We start from the raw sequence: 17,021 nt of genomic DNA on the forward strand, positions 1-17,021 counted from the left end.
TAGCTTGACCTCTGTGTTTCTTGTATTATAATTTTTTATGTGTTTTGCTTTTCCATTTGAACAAGAGGACTCTTCTTGATAAAAACCAGGAACAGATGCTGCTTTTCTCTTGATGATTTTGAACAATGCAGGCACTCATCAACTTTCCCATTCACATCCTGGAGAAGGGGGCCTGCTGCTTTGGGTAGCTTTGGAGTAAATTAGACAGCAAACTCAGTGTCTTCTACGTGTAAAATAAATAAATAAATACAATAGTAACCAATAGTTACATAGTGGTTTAAAGTTTGCAAAACTCTGTACAGATCTTTTTTATCTTCATAACTACTCTATAGATGAGTAAATAAAGAGAGGCAAACGACCTGCTCTACTCACACAGATGTTGCACCAAGCAGTGGAGTCATGCTTTTAGCCCATTCTTCTGACTTCACATAAGAAGCCTTTCCATCTATGTCATTATATGATCATGGTGAATGAGATGTGAAATTAACAGATTTCCTTCTGGTGGAAGTCACACAGATGTTTTGTAACATTTGCTTTGAATAAAGTGACAAACACAGGAATATCTCCTTTATAGCAGATTAATTTAGGTAAATTTTAAATTAAATGTTATCTTTCTAGTGAGAGAAAATAAAAGATCAATACCTGCCCTAGATAGCCGTATGCTTAAAAAGTAGGGGTTTGCAAGAAAGAGTGTCCTAAATTTGTGTATCTATTTTAAGTAAAAGAAGCAAAATGGCATAATTTGATTTTTATTCTAATTAGGGGAACACACACATGAATATAGTTTAATTTAAATTCTGGGTATTTCATGGTAGCTGATGGTGCAAAAAGCAGTTACTTTTCTTGATGCACGTATGCTTCTCAAGAAAGGGAGCTGGCGCTTTTGTGTCTTACACTATGGTTGCATTATAAAGCTTTAAAAGCAGAACTACAGGTCACCAGCCCTGGGGAAGACAAATGGGGAAAGAAACAAAGCAGTATCTCATTCTCTGTCCATAGAGAAGCATATCACTTAATTGTAGCTGCTCACTTTCACTTTTATTTGGTGTAATATAATTTCATTTTCAGTGAAATCTCACACAGGTCAATACCTTACTATTTTTTCTTAACTCTAAAGTGCCTCATTTACTAAATTACTTTGATGCAAAATTTAAACATTGCATTTCATCTTCCTCTGCTTTTTTGAGTTGAAGATAGTGAAAGCAAATAAATGCTTTTTTGATGATTTAGGGCAATCATTTTTATGCATATGAGCTATTTTGTGTATGTATGTGTTTTCATATGATATAATTTTCTGCAGGCCTAGATAACTATGCAGTTTGAGGATTTTGTTTGTTTGTTTTACTGTTTTTTAAATTAGTTTTCTGGAACCCTCATTTCATGCTGTTAAACCGGCCTTCTTTCTACAAGCTTTATTTAACAGCTTGCCCATGTATCTCCACCCCTTTCGAATTTGTTGCCTTTATTGTGGTTTCTTCCAGGTATGTTAACATTATTTCTTAAGAAAAAGAATGAAATGGTGCTAAGAGAGGATGAATATAGACTGATAAGTGAATAAATTTTAATACATGGATATTGTAGCATTTATATTAATTTCTTGAAGGTGTTTTTATGTACATTCAGGTTTTTTGTAACATTGGGATTTTAAGTCACTGGATAAATATCTCCAGATGAGTAAAGTGTTACTGCATATCTGTTGCTTTCTTCAGTCTATTGGGCTCTGTCAAAATATAACCTAATGGGCTTTGTTTACTCTGACAGATCAGCAAGTTTAGTCTTAAAATCAGCAGGAATATCTCTACAGTCACAGAGGATCTGCTCTGGTTCTGATCTCTGGACAACTCTTCCTAGTGGTAATAATTTCTATATTGTTTGGGATTATAAAAGGAAATCTAGTCTGCTCTGTGTGAGCCCATCCAAAAACTTTGGTCCCCACTAAGTAGATCTCAACCAAAAATGCCCCACTTCTCTCCCTGCTCACTTTCATAGCTTGTTGGCTTCTGTATGAGTTACAAAAATATTAGGCATCAGTCTGATTCATGTGGTTCATTGAACAAGTTCAAAGCATCTACCTGAGGATGGTCCAATTTCACAGTCATTATTAATGGGGCTACTTAGAGTTGCATCCTGGCAACTCTGACTCTTTTTCTCTTAAAATATTTTCTAATATACTGAACTCAGAAACATGTCTCTCTTCTCATGTGTTCTTGAAGATAATAACACCCATCTAATTCACCCATCTAAATCAACACATATATTGAACACCCTTAATATGTTGTAGAAGGTATATAAAAATATATTGCAGTAAATTGTCACAAATTTTTGCTTATGATCATAAAAGTACTTTTCATAAAAATAAAGAAAACCATATATTACTTTATGTATGAAGTTTTCCTTCCTTGATATTTTTTCTACTTTTGGAAATATAAAATTTAAAGGCATATCAACATCCAGATACTGCCTATTTCTCTCTTGAGTATCATGAATCAAAGGAACATTTTACACTCTTCAAACAACCCAGTGACAAATGATCAAACTTGATTCCTTAGGTAATATACAGCATTTTGGTTGAAGGCAAGAAACCCTGAATCCTCTAAATGAAATTCAGGGGAAACTAAGTCAGTGAAGGACAAACTCTCCACCTCTGAACCAATAGCTTTGAGAGAGAAAAGTCAGTGAGAGTTTGGCCATCAATAGTGGATAGCAGGGAAGGGTCAGGGACGGAAACATTGATTTGTTGATGGCTCAGATATTACATCTGACAGTCAACTCTATGTCTTTAGTGTTTCTGGAACAGGAAAGTATTAAACTATAGTCTGAGAATAGTCTTTGACACTACGTTTCTTTTAACCACATCCACACTGAATAAAGAATGTTGTGGCTCACTCAAGTTTTCCATTCAGAGAACAGAAGTAAGATAATGAGGGTATGAATTGTTTAGAGCCATTTCTACAATTTATTTTTGTACTCACAGTCTCTTTTATGTTTCTTAGTTCTCAGTTTTAGCAAATGTTAATTATGTTGATTCATGCAGGTGATTTGGGAAATTGAAATGGACCACTTTGCTATCATCAGAGCTAGACTGGAAGCCATGTTGTAACAAAGTCTGAATGTTCTATTGCTATATGCTCAGATAAAGATGGTAGGCTGTCTTATTTTAATGGTAGCAATGGAAAACTAATTAGGTCTGTATAGTTTGCATTTTCATTCAGAGTGAGGTAGTTAGGGGCCTAAGCCTGGGAATAAAATGAAAGGGTTCTGACTCAAAGAGGAGTATTCAATAGGGTTGGGTGGAACCAAGGCTCTGAGTTATACTTGTTGTCTTTGTCCTGGAGCTTTAAGAGGTCCATGAAAGAAATCTAGTCATCAGATAGATGAGGCTCTCAGGGAAAGAACAGCCAAGGCAGGGCGTGTCATTCTGCTTTGGGAGTCAGAAAATGTCTAATGTCCCTCTATTCTTTTATTTCTTTCTACAGATAATACCTTGTAAGAAATGGCTACTTCAAACCATTCTTCAAAGATTGAGTTTATCCTTGAAGGGCTAACAAAACTCTCAGAGCTTCAGTTGCCACTCTTCATCCTGTTCCTTGGAATATATGTGGTCACAGTGATGGGGAACCTGGGCATGATCCTCTTAATTGCTACCAGTTCTCAACTTCACTCTCCAATGTATTATTTTCTCAGTCATTTGTCCTTCATTGATCTCTGCTACTCCTCTGTTATTACCCCTAAGATGCTGGTGAACTTTGTGTCAGAGAAGAACATTATCTCCTTTTGGGAGTGCATGACTCAGCTTTATTTCTTTCTTGTTTTTGTAATTGCAGAAGGCTACCTTCTGACAGCCATGGCATATGACCGTTATGTTGCTATCTGTAGCCCACTGCTTTATAATATTGTCATGTCCCATAGGGTCTGTTCCATAATGATGGTTGTGGTATATTCACTGGGTTTCTTTGGAGCCACCATCCATACTACCCACATGTCAGTGTTGTCCTTCTGTGGGTCTCATATTGTCAGTCATTATTTTTGTGATATTCTCCCCTTGTTGACTTTGTCTTGCTCCAGCACCCAAGTCAATGAGATTCTGCTGTTTATTATTGGAGGAGTTAATACCTTAGCACCTACACTGGCTGTCTTCATCTCTTATGCTTTCATCCTCTCTAGTATCCTCTGTATTCGCTCCACTGAGGGACGGTCCAAAGCCTTCAGCACATGTAGCTCCCACTTCATGGCTGTGGGCATCTTTTTTGGGTCTATAACATTCATGTATTTCAAGCCTCCTTCCAGCAATACTATGGAACAGGAGAAGGTGTCCTCTGTGTTCTACACCACAGTGATCCCCATGCTGAATCCCCTGATCTACAGCCTGAGGAACAAGGATGTGAAGACTGCACTGAGAAAGGTGGTTGGGGGAAGGTAGACATGCTGACAAAGTGAGAACTCATAGACAGCAAGAAGACATGAGCCCGATGAAAAGTTGTCATGGGCTCTTTGTAACTTTCTCTCTTACAGAGTGAAAATTCATGTCTTTTTACATATTTTATACTTGAGAACAATTGAGAATTTTTGAAGGTTAGATAATTTTCTAATATTCTATATAATCTTTGGGGATGTACTAGAGAAACAGGAGTTGACAGAAGAGGTCGGGCAAATGAACATAAAAAAGAATATTTAGGATATATTAATGTTGAAAATGCTTGATATGAGAAGTAGAGAGTGAGTTAAGGGTTGCATTTGAGAAGGGATGACATTAATTGGAAAATCAAAATTCCTAGAGTGTAGGAAGAAAAATGTCTTTAAACTTTTTGAGAGGAGCAATTTTTTGTCAGTCCCTAAATCTTTATATTAAGGATATTGAGATGAAGGGAGGGGTGTGTGTGTGTGTGTGTGTGTGTGTGTGACAGAAAGAGAGAGGAGGTGGGGGAGAGAACAACATCTAGGCTGTGGATTAGGGTAAAAAATGTCAAAGACATAGGCTAGTTTTATCAAGAACTTACACACATTCAGTAAAAATCATTAATAACTGCTTTGAAGTTGCCCATTGCCTCTCTTCAGAGACCATCACTTACACAATGACTATCTGGCACAAAGTCTAGTAGAGCATGGCTCCCATCTGGAAAATTGAATTCAGTTTTTATTTTGTATTAAAATAATCATTTTAGCAATACCAATGATGTTTCTTTTCTCTTGGAATTCTGTGGCTGTTTCTTTCCCCCTGTGTGAATCCCAGGTTTTGAATACCCTGTGATTTTGCCAATATCCAGCCTTTGCTTTTGGTGCAGGAATCCAATCCTCTCAGAAAACAGAAACGCTGTCTCCCTGGTGGTTCTCCATGCTGGGACAATCATTCCAGGCATCAGTGCATAACCTTCAGATCACTTTACTCCTAACTACAGAGCTTTCTATTAGAGATATGTGTATAAAGTATCAGTATGATTTAGTATTTCTTTTTGCCAATGATTTAAATGAGAATATCAAAGAAGTTTCAATCAGATTTTCAGATGATATGAAGTTGACTTAATGGGTGACAGAATCATGATTCAGAAGGACTTCTAGAGTGATAGCCACATTTAAGAACATTAAAAGATTCACAGATAACATAAGATTCTATACTTACACAAAAATGAAGAGTGTGGGAAAGACAGGGATTAACTATAGAGAATTAAAGAGTTTTTGATGAGAATAGAGTCAATATAAGTAATAAGCATAGCTACCTAAAAGTTAATGCCACCTTGTCTACATTAGCTACATTTCAGTATTTAGAATGAGAAATGTTCCAGTCATCATTTGCAGTATAGTGATTAGACTAGTTGTGTTTAAATGTAATTTAGTTAGTGGATATCACTATCCCAGGGGTCATGGGCATTTTGAAGTATATTCCGAGGAGTGTGGCCATGATAAAGGCAATTGAAATCACATATTCATTGATTAGTTCATTCTCTTGATCATTCATCTTACAAATAGTTCTTGAATTTTCAGTAATTGCCTGACAGTATTTCTCTTACTGATGATAAAGAGAAGAACAAAAATGTAAAGTTGTTGCCTTCATTAGATTTAGGTTTTAGTTTCAAAGAAAGGTAATTAACAGGCAGACATATACACAATACAATCTCAGGACATAAACTATTTTAGAGAGAATATAAAGCAAGATAAGAGGACAGAGATTGCAGATATTGGGGGATAGTTGTTAACGGATTCCACATAGAAAGGCTGGAGGTTAGTTATTGAAATTTTTGTAATTTTTGCCATAGTAGATTTTGTTGAATGAGAGAAAGTTACAGAAAGGAACACTTTTTCTCAGTTAAGGAACACTCTTCCAAAAATCAGAACTGTCCAAAAATAATTAGCCATCTTTGGAATTTGTGAACTGTCCAGCAATAGGGATTTAAGTAGAGACTACACCATTCTGTCTGGGATATTTTTGAGAAGAATCAAATACTAGCTAGGGGTATGACCAAACTGATCCTGTTGTTCATTTGCAACATTGAGGCTTTGTGATCCTTTCACTTTCTGATCCTTTGTGTTCCTTCGCTTTTCTTCCTTTCCACTATCCTGTCATACCTCCTCCCCCTTTCCTTTAACCTCTTTTATTTCCTTTTTCTTCTCTTCCACCTTACAAGTTCCTATTAATCAAAACTAATTGCTTAATAACTTTCACCCTCCTGGTCTTTAGCTGGTAGTCAATATTTTTAAATAAGATTTTGTTGAATTTAAATGGTGTTGAGGCTTTTGTTGAGTGCATTGTGTAATCTTTATTTAAAGTCACAAACAGTAGGAAGTGATGTCCTGATTATACATCTTGGGATATACATGTGTATGTTCTGGCATTGCTCCATTTATCATATTATCATATCCGAAAGCCTAGATTGTCAAGGTCAAAAAAAAAAAACAATTTGTGTTACACTTTCCCTGCCTATATAAGTTTAGTTAACCACATTATTGGCATTAATTGCCTCTTAGACCTTCATTTCTCTGAAAAATTTCAGTGACCAGCATTTCCTCAGGATGAAATGTAACCAAGCCTATCTGATGGAATATTTTAACCATATAAACTTCTCTTTTTTGAGCACTTTTTATGTTATATTCTGTGGTAGTTGCTTTGTATATATTTGTATCTAATCTTTACAATGATTATCTATAATGTGGCACAATTATCCTAAGTTTACTAATGAAAATTTTGTCCTCAGAGAGTTTAAATGAATTCTCCAAGGCCCCATGCTTTGTAAGTGGCAGAACTTGAAGTCCAATCTAAGTCAGATTCATTCCAATTTCTGTCTTTTCCATTGCATCACTTTGCTTGCCTGGTAGGCTACAAACTGATTACTTTGTGTTGGGAAAAGAAAACCCTGGAGTTTAATTAAAAATGATTTGTTCATGAGATGCTGAGTTGGGTCTCCTCTGGGTAATTGAAATCCAAGGAAATTTTCTTCACAGTTTCTTTCACTTTGTAAACTATAGGCACAATCTCTTCACTTGGGCACTCCCCTGGGATTCTCAAGGAGGTTGTAGAAGTAGACTAAGTAATTTTTATCCAAAGCTTAATGCTTACTAGAACTTCAAAGAAGAAAGAAATTTAATCTTTGATAGAACAACATACATTTATCCTATACCTAGTTTATTTAACATTTAAAAAAATTACCAAATCTCAATTAAAAGGTCTCGCAGAGTTCTCTCTTTCCAATCTGTCTGACTGCATATCTTCCGATTGCCTCTCATATTCTACTTCTCAATGGAGAGTTATCATGGCATGTAAAATCCCAAGTCTTAAAATCCCTCAATCAATATGAACATCTTCTAATATGTTATCTCCACATATATAGTATGATATCTCTTCCTGTATTTTTAAAGTACATTTCAACAATATGTATTGATGTAACAGTGTTATGGACAATATTGGCTGATTAGGTCAAAAATCATCAAGGGGAAAAAAAACCAAACTTTTTTTTTGTCATGAGCTAAGCTTGTAATAAAAATATTTTCATCAGAATATTATGCTATCCTTGTTGATAATTTATGGCTTCTCATTCATGTACCTGATTAGTTGCCTGAATACTAACCACATCTCAGAGTGACGGATGCTAAAGTCTTTAAATATGCTATCAGTGCATTATATGTAGATATATGTGGTAATGATAAGGATTAAGAATTTAGTTTAGCGAGGGTTGGGGTAAGAACTTCAAGTGCACTGAAACATGGAGTCAATATTTTACTAACTTAAGTACTGGAACAAAAGAATGCCATTAGGGAAATACAATCGCAGAAATAATAGTTATGTTGACTCTGCAGAACTGTCTATATATGAAGTTTCCATGAAATATAGCACCAAAGATGGGTACAAAATACGTCTTTTGTCACCAAGTTTACCATACTTGACAAGATGCAGTGAAAGTATATAACAATGGATTACTGATGATGTTGCAGCCAGTAGATGATACTCTTAAAAAGGGAAAACTAGGAAGAAGTGGAGCTGAGTCACACACTCCTCTGACAAAAGGTCTTTAGTATTTGTGGGCTGGCATCGGGGTATGGCATGACACAGGAATGGCAGAGAGCACTGAAGGACAGAGAGGTGGCTACTGAAATAGTACTTAGGTTCATATGCATGAGAATGTAGTAAAATGAATAGTACCATGCTCCTTCTCCCCAGCACATTGGCAGCCCAGGTTGCCAAGAAGCAGATGAAAAGGAGGAACTGGACTTACAGAAGTGAGGGTTGTTTGATTCTGTTTTGTTGCATCTGGCTTGGCAGGTTCCTTAGCACACAGTGCAGATAAATCCGTGAGTCTGTCTGGCAATAATGGAATACTATGAATAATATTGGAATAATAGGTTGAAATTTTCTCCACTACACTAAGAAATAGTGCATACTATTTCCTAGAGACCTCTAAGAAATGTGGTACAAACTACCAGAAACGAACTATTTTGTTGTGATTAGCACCTGCTACGCTGCATGCTTAGGGAAATAGGCAGAGGAGAAACTTGGAGAATCAGGTTATCTGTCACTTTGCTCTGCCACAGATGTGGAAGGTGAGGTGAGAGGGAATACCCCTTGGGTTTGCTGATCTGTTAGGGAAAATAACTTTGCTCTCGGGTAAAGCATAGCACTGTGAGCAGCCTCTTAGCAATGAGTAATCTTCCCGTTTTGAAGGGTGGCCAGAGATAGAAGGAAACAGATGAGCAAGATTGTGGAAAGAATGGCTAAGTGACCCCACCTCCACATATCCCTGCACAATTTCATGTGTTCTTTCTCTTCTCTTTGGATAAAAGCACAGCATATAGTTAACCAGGGGATCGACTTTCCCTGATAGTGGAGGAAAAGGGCAGGATATCTTGTCCTACTCTTTGTAAAACCATTCCTTAAATATTACTATCTGCTACTGCTTTTTGGATGCTTCTGTGATGATTTAAGGATACACATTACCTCTGGTCTCCTTTAGAAATTTATCAAATAAAAAAAGAAGGGAAATTAATTTAAGTTAAAGACTCATTTTATTATTATTATTCAACAGATACTCTTTTTGCACCAAATGGATGTGGGGCACTGGTTTAGGCACTCAAGCCACATCTGTGAAAAAATAAGGGGCAAAAAATAACCCTGTTCTCAAGCCATACAGCCTCGTTTTTTTAAAAGCCAGAAAATTTACCCCATATTCTATTTTCCATTCATATATGGCCAGACACACTGTGTAGCATCATGCACCAGAAATTTTTCAATGAGACCCATCAAAAAAATGGGGCCATTAAATATGAATGTGCATCTATTAAGTTTCAAGTGGTAAAGTAAAATGTAAAACTGAAAGTTTTCTCAAGTTAGACTCCAAAAGAAATTTGAAACCATATTATTTTCCAGTTTTTAATTTAGCCTAGCTTCATATATAAGAGAGACCACTGAAGAACTTGGTGAAAGCTGAGCTCTCACTTTAAAATCAGTAACTTGGAGAATATTTCACTTCTTACACTAACTGAAATCTTATCCTGAACAGATCCCTGTATCAACGTTGATGTTTCTAAAATCGCTTTCTCAATATAGTGACAGAGATTCTGTGCCATGTAGTTTTCTAAATTTTGCCTTCCAATGTCTTTTCTTTGTTTTTACAACTTTTTGGAGGTATAATTGAAGTATAACAAATTATACATACTTAAAATTTCCAATTTAATCAGTGTGACATGTAATGTATAGATCTATGAACTATCACCAGATTCAGTATAATAAACATTTCCATCATCTCCCAAATTTCCTTATGCCTTTTTGTAATCCATCCCTCTGGCCCTACCCAAAAGCAACAAGTGATCTTTTTTCTGCCACTATGGATTGTTTTGGTTCATAACTTCAAGAACTCTGTAGTAAGACATTTTACAAAAGAATAAACGTAAATGACAATGTACAGTGTATAATTAAGAACAGAATTCTGGTTTACATAACCTGTTCAATTTCTACTGAAAGAGGCAGGGAGTACCTGGAGCATGTTAAGACTGAGCTGAGTCCTGAAGGTAGGGAAGCCTTTGGCTAAGCAGACTGAAGAGAGGAGTTTATTTTAGATAAGAGAAAGAACATGGATTAGTTCAGGGTTTGAGAATGAGGACAGCCTAGTGGAGAATAATGACATCGTTTTCAGAAGAATAAAATGTCCAAGAAGTAAGGTACAATTTAGTGGACAACCGTAGTCAGGATTTTTTTGGGGGGGGAGGGGGAAGGAAAAACAAACAAAAAATTGTTCATTTACACATTCATTCCATTTTAGGTGTATAACTACTTACCGAATGTCAAACAATGCTAAACATTGTGGCAGAGACACAAGAATGAATTAGACATGATTGTTACCATTGAGTTGCTTATTGTTTAAAGGAGATAACCCTAATTTATGTCAGTTGCTTCATTCTTATGTTAACTTATCCCTGAAGTATGAAAACACCTTTTTGAAGACAGATATGGCTTTGGTTTTAGTTCATTACTTGGTATTTCGTACTTCAATTTTCTTCCCCCTCCAAACTTACTTAAAACTGTAAGAATGAATGTGTTTACTTCTTCAAAATGGAATCCTCTTTATAATTATTTGTTTTCCAATTTGTGATTATGATAAAAATATTTTCCTCTTGCTAAGAATTAGGAATGATTTAGTTATATGGCAAGGAGGGTCTTTCTTAGTGTTGGGACAAGAATGTGTATGAAAGAGTTTCCATACACATTCAGTTAATAGTCCAGTTTCTGTGGAAATCAATAGATTAGCTTTCCTTATATAGTGTTTCATTCAGTGTAAAGAGAAATTGTACAGAAGTATCTGGCTTAGTCACTTTTGTGAAATCCTTGGCCTTTATTGTCCCATTTCTTAAAAAAAGAAGAAATTAAATTAAATCATACTATACATTTTTTTTCAATTTAAGCACACTTTGAAGAAATTACCAAACGTCAGGATACAGCTTTAAGTTATACATTATAAGGCCTATGAGACACCAGGTCCAGATGATCAACAGTAAATACACATTCTTTCTTGGAAGTAAATGAAGACTATATTTTAGTGGGTTGATTTCACATTTCCGTACCATAACCACTTGTGTTTGGGCTGAGATCTGTACTGCCTCGGTCCTAGTTTGCTAATCTCTTGGCCTGAACACAGCTTATACCTGGGGATGTACAGTGTGGGTGGTGGGGGGACCCCTCCTTGCAGGGAGCTATTAATAACAAATCTGTCTTGGACTCTGTATTAGTTTTCTGGAACTGTTGTACAAATCACCCCAAATTTAGTGGCTTAAAACAAGAGTAATTTATTCTCTTCCATTTCTGGAGGCCAGAAGTCCAAAAACATTATCACTGGGCCAGCGCTAAGCTATTGTTTCTGGAGGTTCTGGAGGAGAATCTGTTCCTTTCCTCTTTCAGCTTCTGGTGGCTGCCGGCCTTCCGTAGTCTGTGGTCGCGTCACTCTAATGTCTGCCTTCCTGGTCACATTATCTTTTCTTTTGTTGAAAATTTCTTCTGCATCCTCTTATAAGAATAAATTGATTGCATTTCAGGCCCACCTGCATAATCCACTGTAATCTCCCCATCTCAAAATTCTAAATTTATTCACATCCTCAAAGTCTTTTATTTTTGTTCATATAAAGTAAAATTCATAGGTACCAAGGATTAGGGTATGGATATGTTCTGGGAGACATTTTTTTAAGATATCTTTTGGGAAATAGGCCCCTGAGGATACAAGGACCTATAAGATTAATTTAAAAGTTGCCTATTCTCTGTGGTATTCTTCGAGTATTTACTGAGGCACCGAAAATTAATTTTGAAACTCTATTCCTCATAAAACCACAAAAGTTACTGTAACTAATTCAGGATATATTTCTAAATGTTTGGAAGAAAGATAGTAATATGTGTTGAATCCAAGTTATAATCAGTGTCTGTCATTATATAAAAATGATATTTTTATTTGTTTCATATTTTACACCTTGATGATTCATTTTATTAGAATTTATAGCCTCTTAATATCTGTCATTTACACCAAACATGAGTACCACATCCAGTCATAATGTTCTCACTTCTTTTTGCACTTGGAACAGTTTGCTTCCTTGAATTGATTCAAAGTAGAGTCTCTTCTATATTGTCCGAGCTTCACTATTTTAGTAAGAGAGTTTCTAAGCTGGAGTAGGGCATATATAAGTCCTGTATGTTACACTGAGACCACACATCTACCTCCACTGCCACCTACGTACGGACTAATTGTGTTCAGAAAGACAGCTGCATGAGTGAGAGGAGAGAACAAACATGAATGGCAGGATATTACTTCCTAGGCTATCCTTGGGGTAAACTCTGGTATTTATTAATCCTTTGCTTTTTTTTATTTCAGCTTATTATGGGGGTGCAAAAGTTTAGGTTATGTATATTGCCCATGCTCCCCCATCCCCCCAAGTCAGAGCTTCAAACGTGTCCATTCCCCAGACAGTGCGCAGTAAAATCCTTTACTTTTTGAAGGGCCTCATAATTTTGAAATTGCATTTTGTAATATATATTATTTTACAATTTCCCTGTGTAGCAAATGGGGCTATTTTACAGATGAGAAAATCAAAATTCTATAAGTTTAAATTGACTTGACCACAGATAATAAATGCAAAACCAGGACTAGAATTGGAGTCTCCTAAATATTAACCCAAGACATTTCTACCTTTCCATCATGAACAATTTTGGAATGAAACTCAAAGGATTTTTAATGTGGCTCCTGAAAAAAACAATAGTTGGACCACAAAGAATATTCTTCTGCCTCTAGGGTAAGTCTTCCTTATCATAAAAGTTATAGCACTAAAAAGTAGAAAAATAATTTACTTGAATCCTATTATTTTGTAGATGAGAAATCTGAGTCTTAATGACTTCCTCAGAGTCACTTAATTATTTTGATCAAATGGACATTATGTATGTAAAGTGCCTAGTCTAAGGTCTACTGCACAATAAGCATTTATAAATACTATTATTACTTATGATAGTATTAATAATAGTTATTATAGTCTTTTTTTTACATTTTTCTAAAAAATATTAATTATGAGGGTAGAAGTTTTTTGGTTTTTTTTTTTAAACATGGATATCTCGTATAATGCTTAAGTCAGGGACATTGGTGTGCCCATCACCAGAATAGTGTTCATCGTGCACAATTGGTAAGTTTTTATGTGACACCCACCCTTCCAACCTCCCCCTTTCTTGGTTGTTTATATCACTTTGTGCCTGTGTGAACCCATCTATTAGCATTTACTTATTTGTGAGAACATATGGCATTTGGTTTTCCATTCCTGATTTACTTCACTTAGGATAATGGTCTCCAGTTCCTTCCATGTTTCTGCAAATAACATTATTTCATTCCTTTTTATGGCTGAGTAGTGTGTGTGTGTGTATCACATTTTTTTTATGTACTCATGAATTAAGGGGTACTTAGGTTGATTCCACACCTCTGCGATTGTAAATTGTGCTGCAATAAACATTCAAGTGCTAGTGTCTTTTTGATAAAATGACTTCTTTTCCTCTGGACAGATAACTAGTAGGGGGATTGCTGGATTGAATGGTAAGTCAACATTTATTTCTTTGAGGAATCTGCATAATGTTTTCCATAGATGTTGTACTAATTTGCAATCTCACCAACAGTATATAAGCATTCTTTTCTGTCTGCCTTCACACCAGCATCTATTGTTTTTTTGACTTTTTGATAATGGCCATTCTGACAGGGCTAAGGTGGTATCTCATTATGGTTTTAATTTGCATTTCCCTGATTAGTTATGTTGAGCATATTTTTTATATGTTTGTCGGCCATTTTTCCATCGTCTTTCTATAAGTTTCTGTTCATGTCAGTTGCCCACTTTTTGATGGGGTTGTTTGTTTTTTTTTTCTTTCTGATTTGTTTGAATTCTTTGTAGATTCTGGATATCAGTTCTTTCTTGGATGTATAGTTTGCTAATATTTTCTCCCATTCTGTAGATTGTCTATTTACTCTCTTGATTATTTCCTTTGCTATGCAGAAGGTTTTTAAATTTAATTAAGTACCATTTATCTATATATGTTGTTGCTATATTTGCCTTTGGGACCTTAGTCATATATTCTTCATAGGCAGATGTCTAGAAGAGTTTTCCCTACATTTTCTTCCAGACTTTTTATCATTTCATCCCTTAAATTTAGGTCTTTAATCCATCTTGAATCAGTTTTTGTATATGGCAAGAGATAGGAATCCTTTTTCATTCATTTGCATGTATCTATCCAGTTTTCCCAGCACCATTTATTGAATAGGGCTTCTTTCCTCGGTGTGTGTTTTTGTATGCTTTGTTGAAGATCAGTTGGTTTCGTTGTAGATAGATGGTTTTATTCCTGCATTCTCTGTTCTGTTCCAATGGTCTATGTCTCCACTTTTATACAAGTACCATGCTTCTTTGGTTACTATATCCTTGTAGTATAATTTGAAGTCAGGTAATATGATGCCTCCAGATTTATTCTTTTTGCTTAAGATTGCCTTGGCTATTCAGGCTCTATTTTGGTTTCAAATGAAGCTTGGGATTATTTTCTCTAGATCTGTGAAAAAGATTCTTATGTTCTGCTGGGGATTGTGTTGAATCTATAAATCACATTGGGAAATATGAACATTTTAACGATGTTGATTCTACCAATCTATGAGCAGGGGATGTTTTTCCATTTGTTTGTGTCATCTGCCATTTCTCTCATCAATGTTTTGTAGCTTTCCTTGTAGAGGTCTTTAACCCCTTTTGTTAAGAATATTTCAAGGTATTTTATTTTCTTTGTAGCTATTTTGTGTGTTATTGAGTCCTTGATTTGACTCTCCATTTGTTATTAGTATACAGAAATGCTACTGATTGGTGCACATTGATTTTGTAACCTGAAACTTTGCTGAATTTATCAATTTCAGGAGTCTTTTGGTGATTCTTTAGGGTTTTATAGATACGAGATCGTATATCAGCAAAAAGCAATAGTTTGACCTTCTCTTTCCTGATTTGGATGACTTTTATTTCTTTCTTGTCATGATTGCTCTGACTAGGACTTCCAATACTGTGTTCAATAGAAGTAGTGACAGTGTGCACCCTTGTCTTGTTCCAGTTGTTAGGGGGAATGCTTTCAGCTTTTCCCCGTTCACTATGATGTTGGATATGGTTTTGTGATACATGGCTTTTATGAGTTTGGGTGTTTTTCTTTTACACCTAGTTCTTTGAGGGTTTTTGTCATGAAAGGGTCCTGGACTTTATTGCATGTTTTTTCTGCATCTATTGAGGGGATTATGTTGTCTTGTTTCTGTTTCTGCTTATGTGGTGTATGTGGTGTATCATGTTTATTGATTTGCAAATGTTAAACAATCTTTGCATCCCTGGGATGAAACCAACTTGAGCATGGTGGATCATCTTTGTGATGTGCTGTTGAGTTCAGTTCTGGTATTTTGTTGAGCATTTTGCAGGTATATTCATAAGGGATATTGGTCTGTAGTTTTCTTTTTTTGTTTTGTCCTTTGCTGTCTTTGATATCTAGGTGATACTGACTTTATAAAGTGAGTTAGGAAGGATTGTCTCCTTCTCAATGTTATGGAATAGTTTCTGTAGGATAGGTACCAGTAGGTACCTATTTGTAGGTCTGATAGAACTTGGCTGTGAATCTGTCTTGTCTGAGAATATTTTTTGGAGGGGAGGATTTTTTATTGCTTCAATCTCACTGCTCATTATTGGTTTGTTCAGTGTTTGTATTTCTTCCTGATTCTGGTTTGGGAAGTTGTTTGTTTCCAAGGATTTATCCATTTCCTCTAGCTTTTCTAGTTTCTTTGCATAGAGGCTTTTGTGGTATTCACAAATGATATTTTTGTGTTGCTGCAATATCTTTCTAATGTCTCCTTTTTCATTTCTCTTTGAGGTTATTTGAGTCCTTTCTCTTCTATTTCTTGTTAATCTGGCTAGGGGTCTATCAATTTGGTTTATCTTTTCAAGGAAACAACTTTATGTTTCATTGATACTTTTTTTTTTTTTTTTTTGGTTTTTACTTATTTAGTTCTTTTCTTAGCCTTTGTTATTTATTTTCTGTGGGTTTGATTTGTTCTTCTTTTTCTAGTTCCTTGAGATGTGACATTAGGTTGTTAATTTGTGATTATTTTTTTAATGTAGGCATTTGAAGCTATGAAGTTTCCCCTTAGGGGTCCTTTCACTGTATCCCATAGATTTTTGATCAGTTCAGGAATCTTTTAATTTCAATCTCAATTTTAACATTGACCCAAATATCATTCAGCATCACATTGTTTAATTTCCATGACTTTGTGTACATTTGTGTGTTTCTGTAGGAATTGATTTCTAGTTTTGTTCCAGTGTGGTCTGAGAAAATATGTGGTGTGATTTTGCTTTTTTTGAATTTGCTAAGAGTTGTTTTGTGGCCTAAGATATGATCAATCTTGGAAAATGTCCCATGTGCTGATTAGAAAAATGTATATTCAGTAGTTTTGGGGTAGAATGTTCTGTAAATGTCTTCTGGTCCATTTGTTCTAGTGTCTTGTTTTAGTCCAGTGTTTCTCTATTCA

The 17,021-nt window shown here is 35.5% G+C and overlaps 1 protein-coding gene across 1 annotated transcript; it reads left to right on the forward strand.

Annotated features, from left to right (window-relative positions):
- The first annotated feature begins 3,493 nt into the window (after positions 1-3,493).
- On the forward strand, positions 3,494-4,420 carry LOC138383726 (olfactory receptor 8D2-like). The gene has a single exon (XM_069468768.1). It carries the CDS (start codon positions 3,494-3,496, stop codon positions 4,418-4,420), a length of 927 nt encoding a protein of 308 aa, XP_069324869.1.
- Positions 4,421-17,021: the final 12,601 nt, after the last annotated feature.

The sequence above is a fragment of the Eulemur rufifrons genome, chromosome 6 (genome assembly GCF_041146395.1).
Source record: "Eulemur rufifrons isolate Redbay chromosome 6, OSU_ERuf_1, whole genome shotgun sequence".
Taxonomy (NCBI): domain Eukaryota; kingdom Metazoa; phylum Chordata; class Mammalia; order Primates; family Lemuridae; genus Eulemur; species Eulemur rufifrons.

Coding starts and splice junctions, on each gene's coding strand:
- LOC138383726 (XM_069468768.1), top strand. CDS start 3,494: ATGGCTACTTCAAACCATTCTTCAAAGATTGAGTTTATCCTTGAAGGG.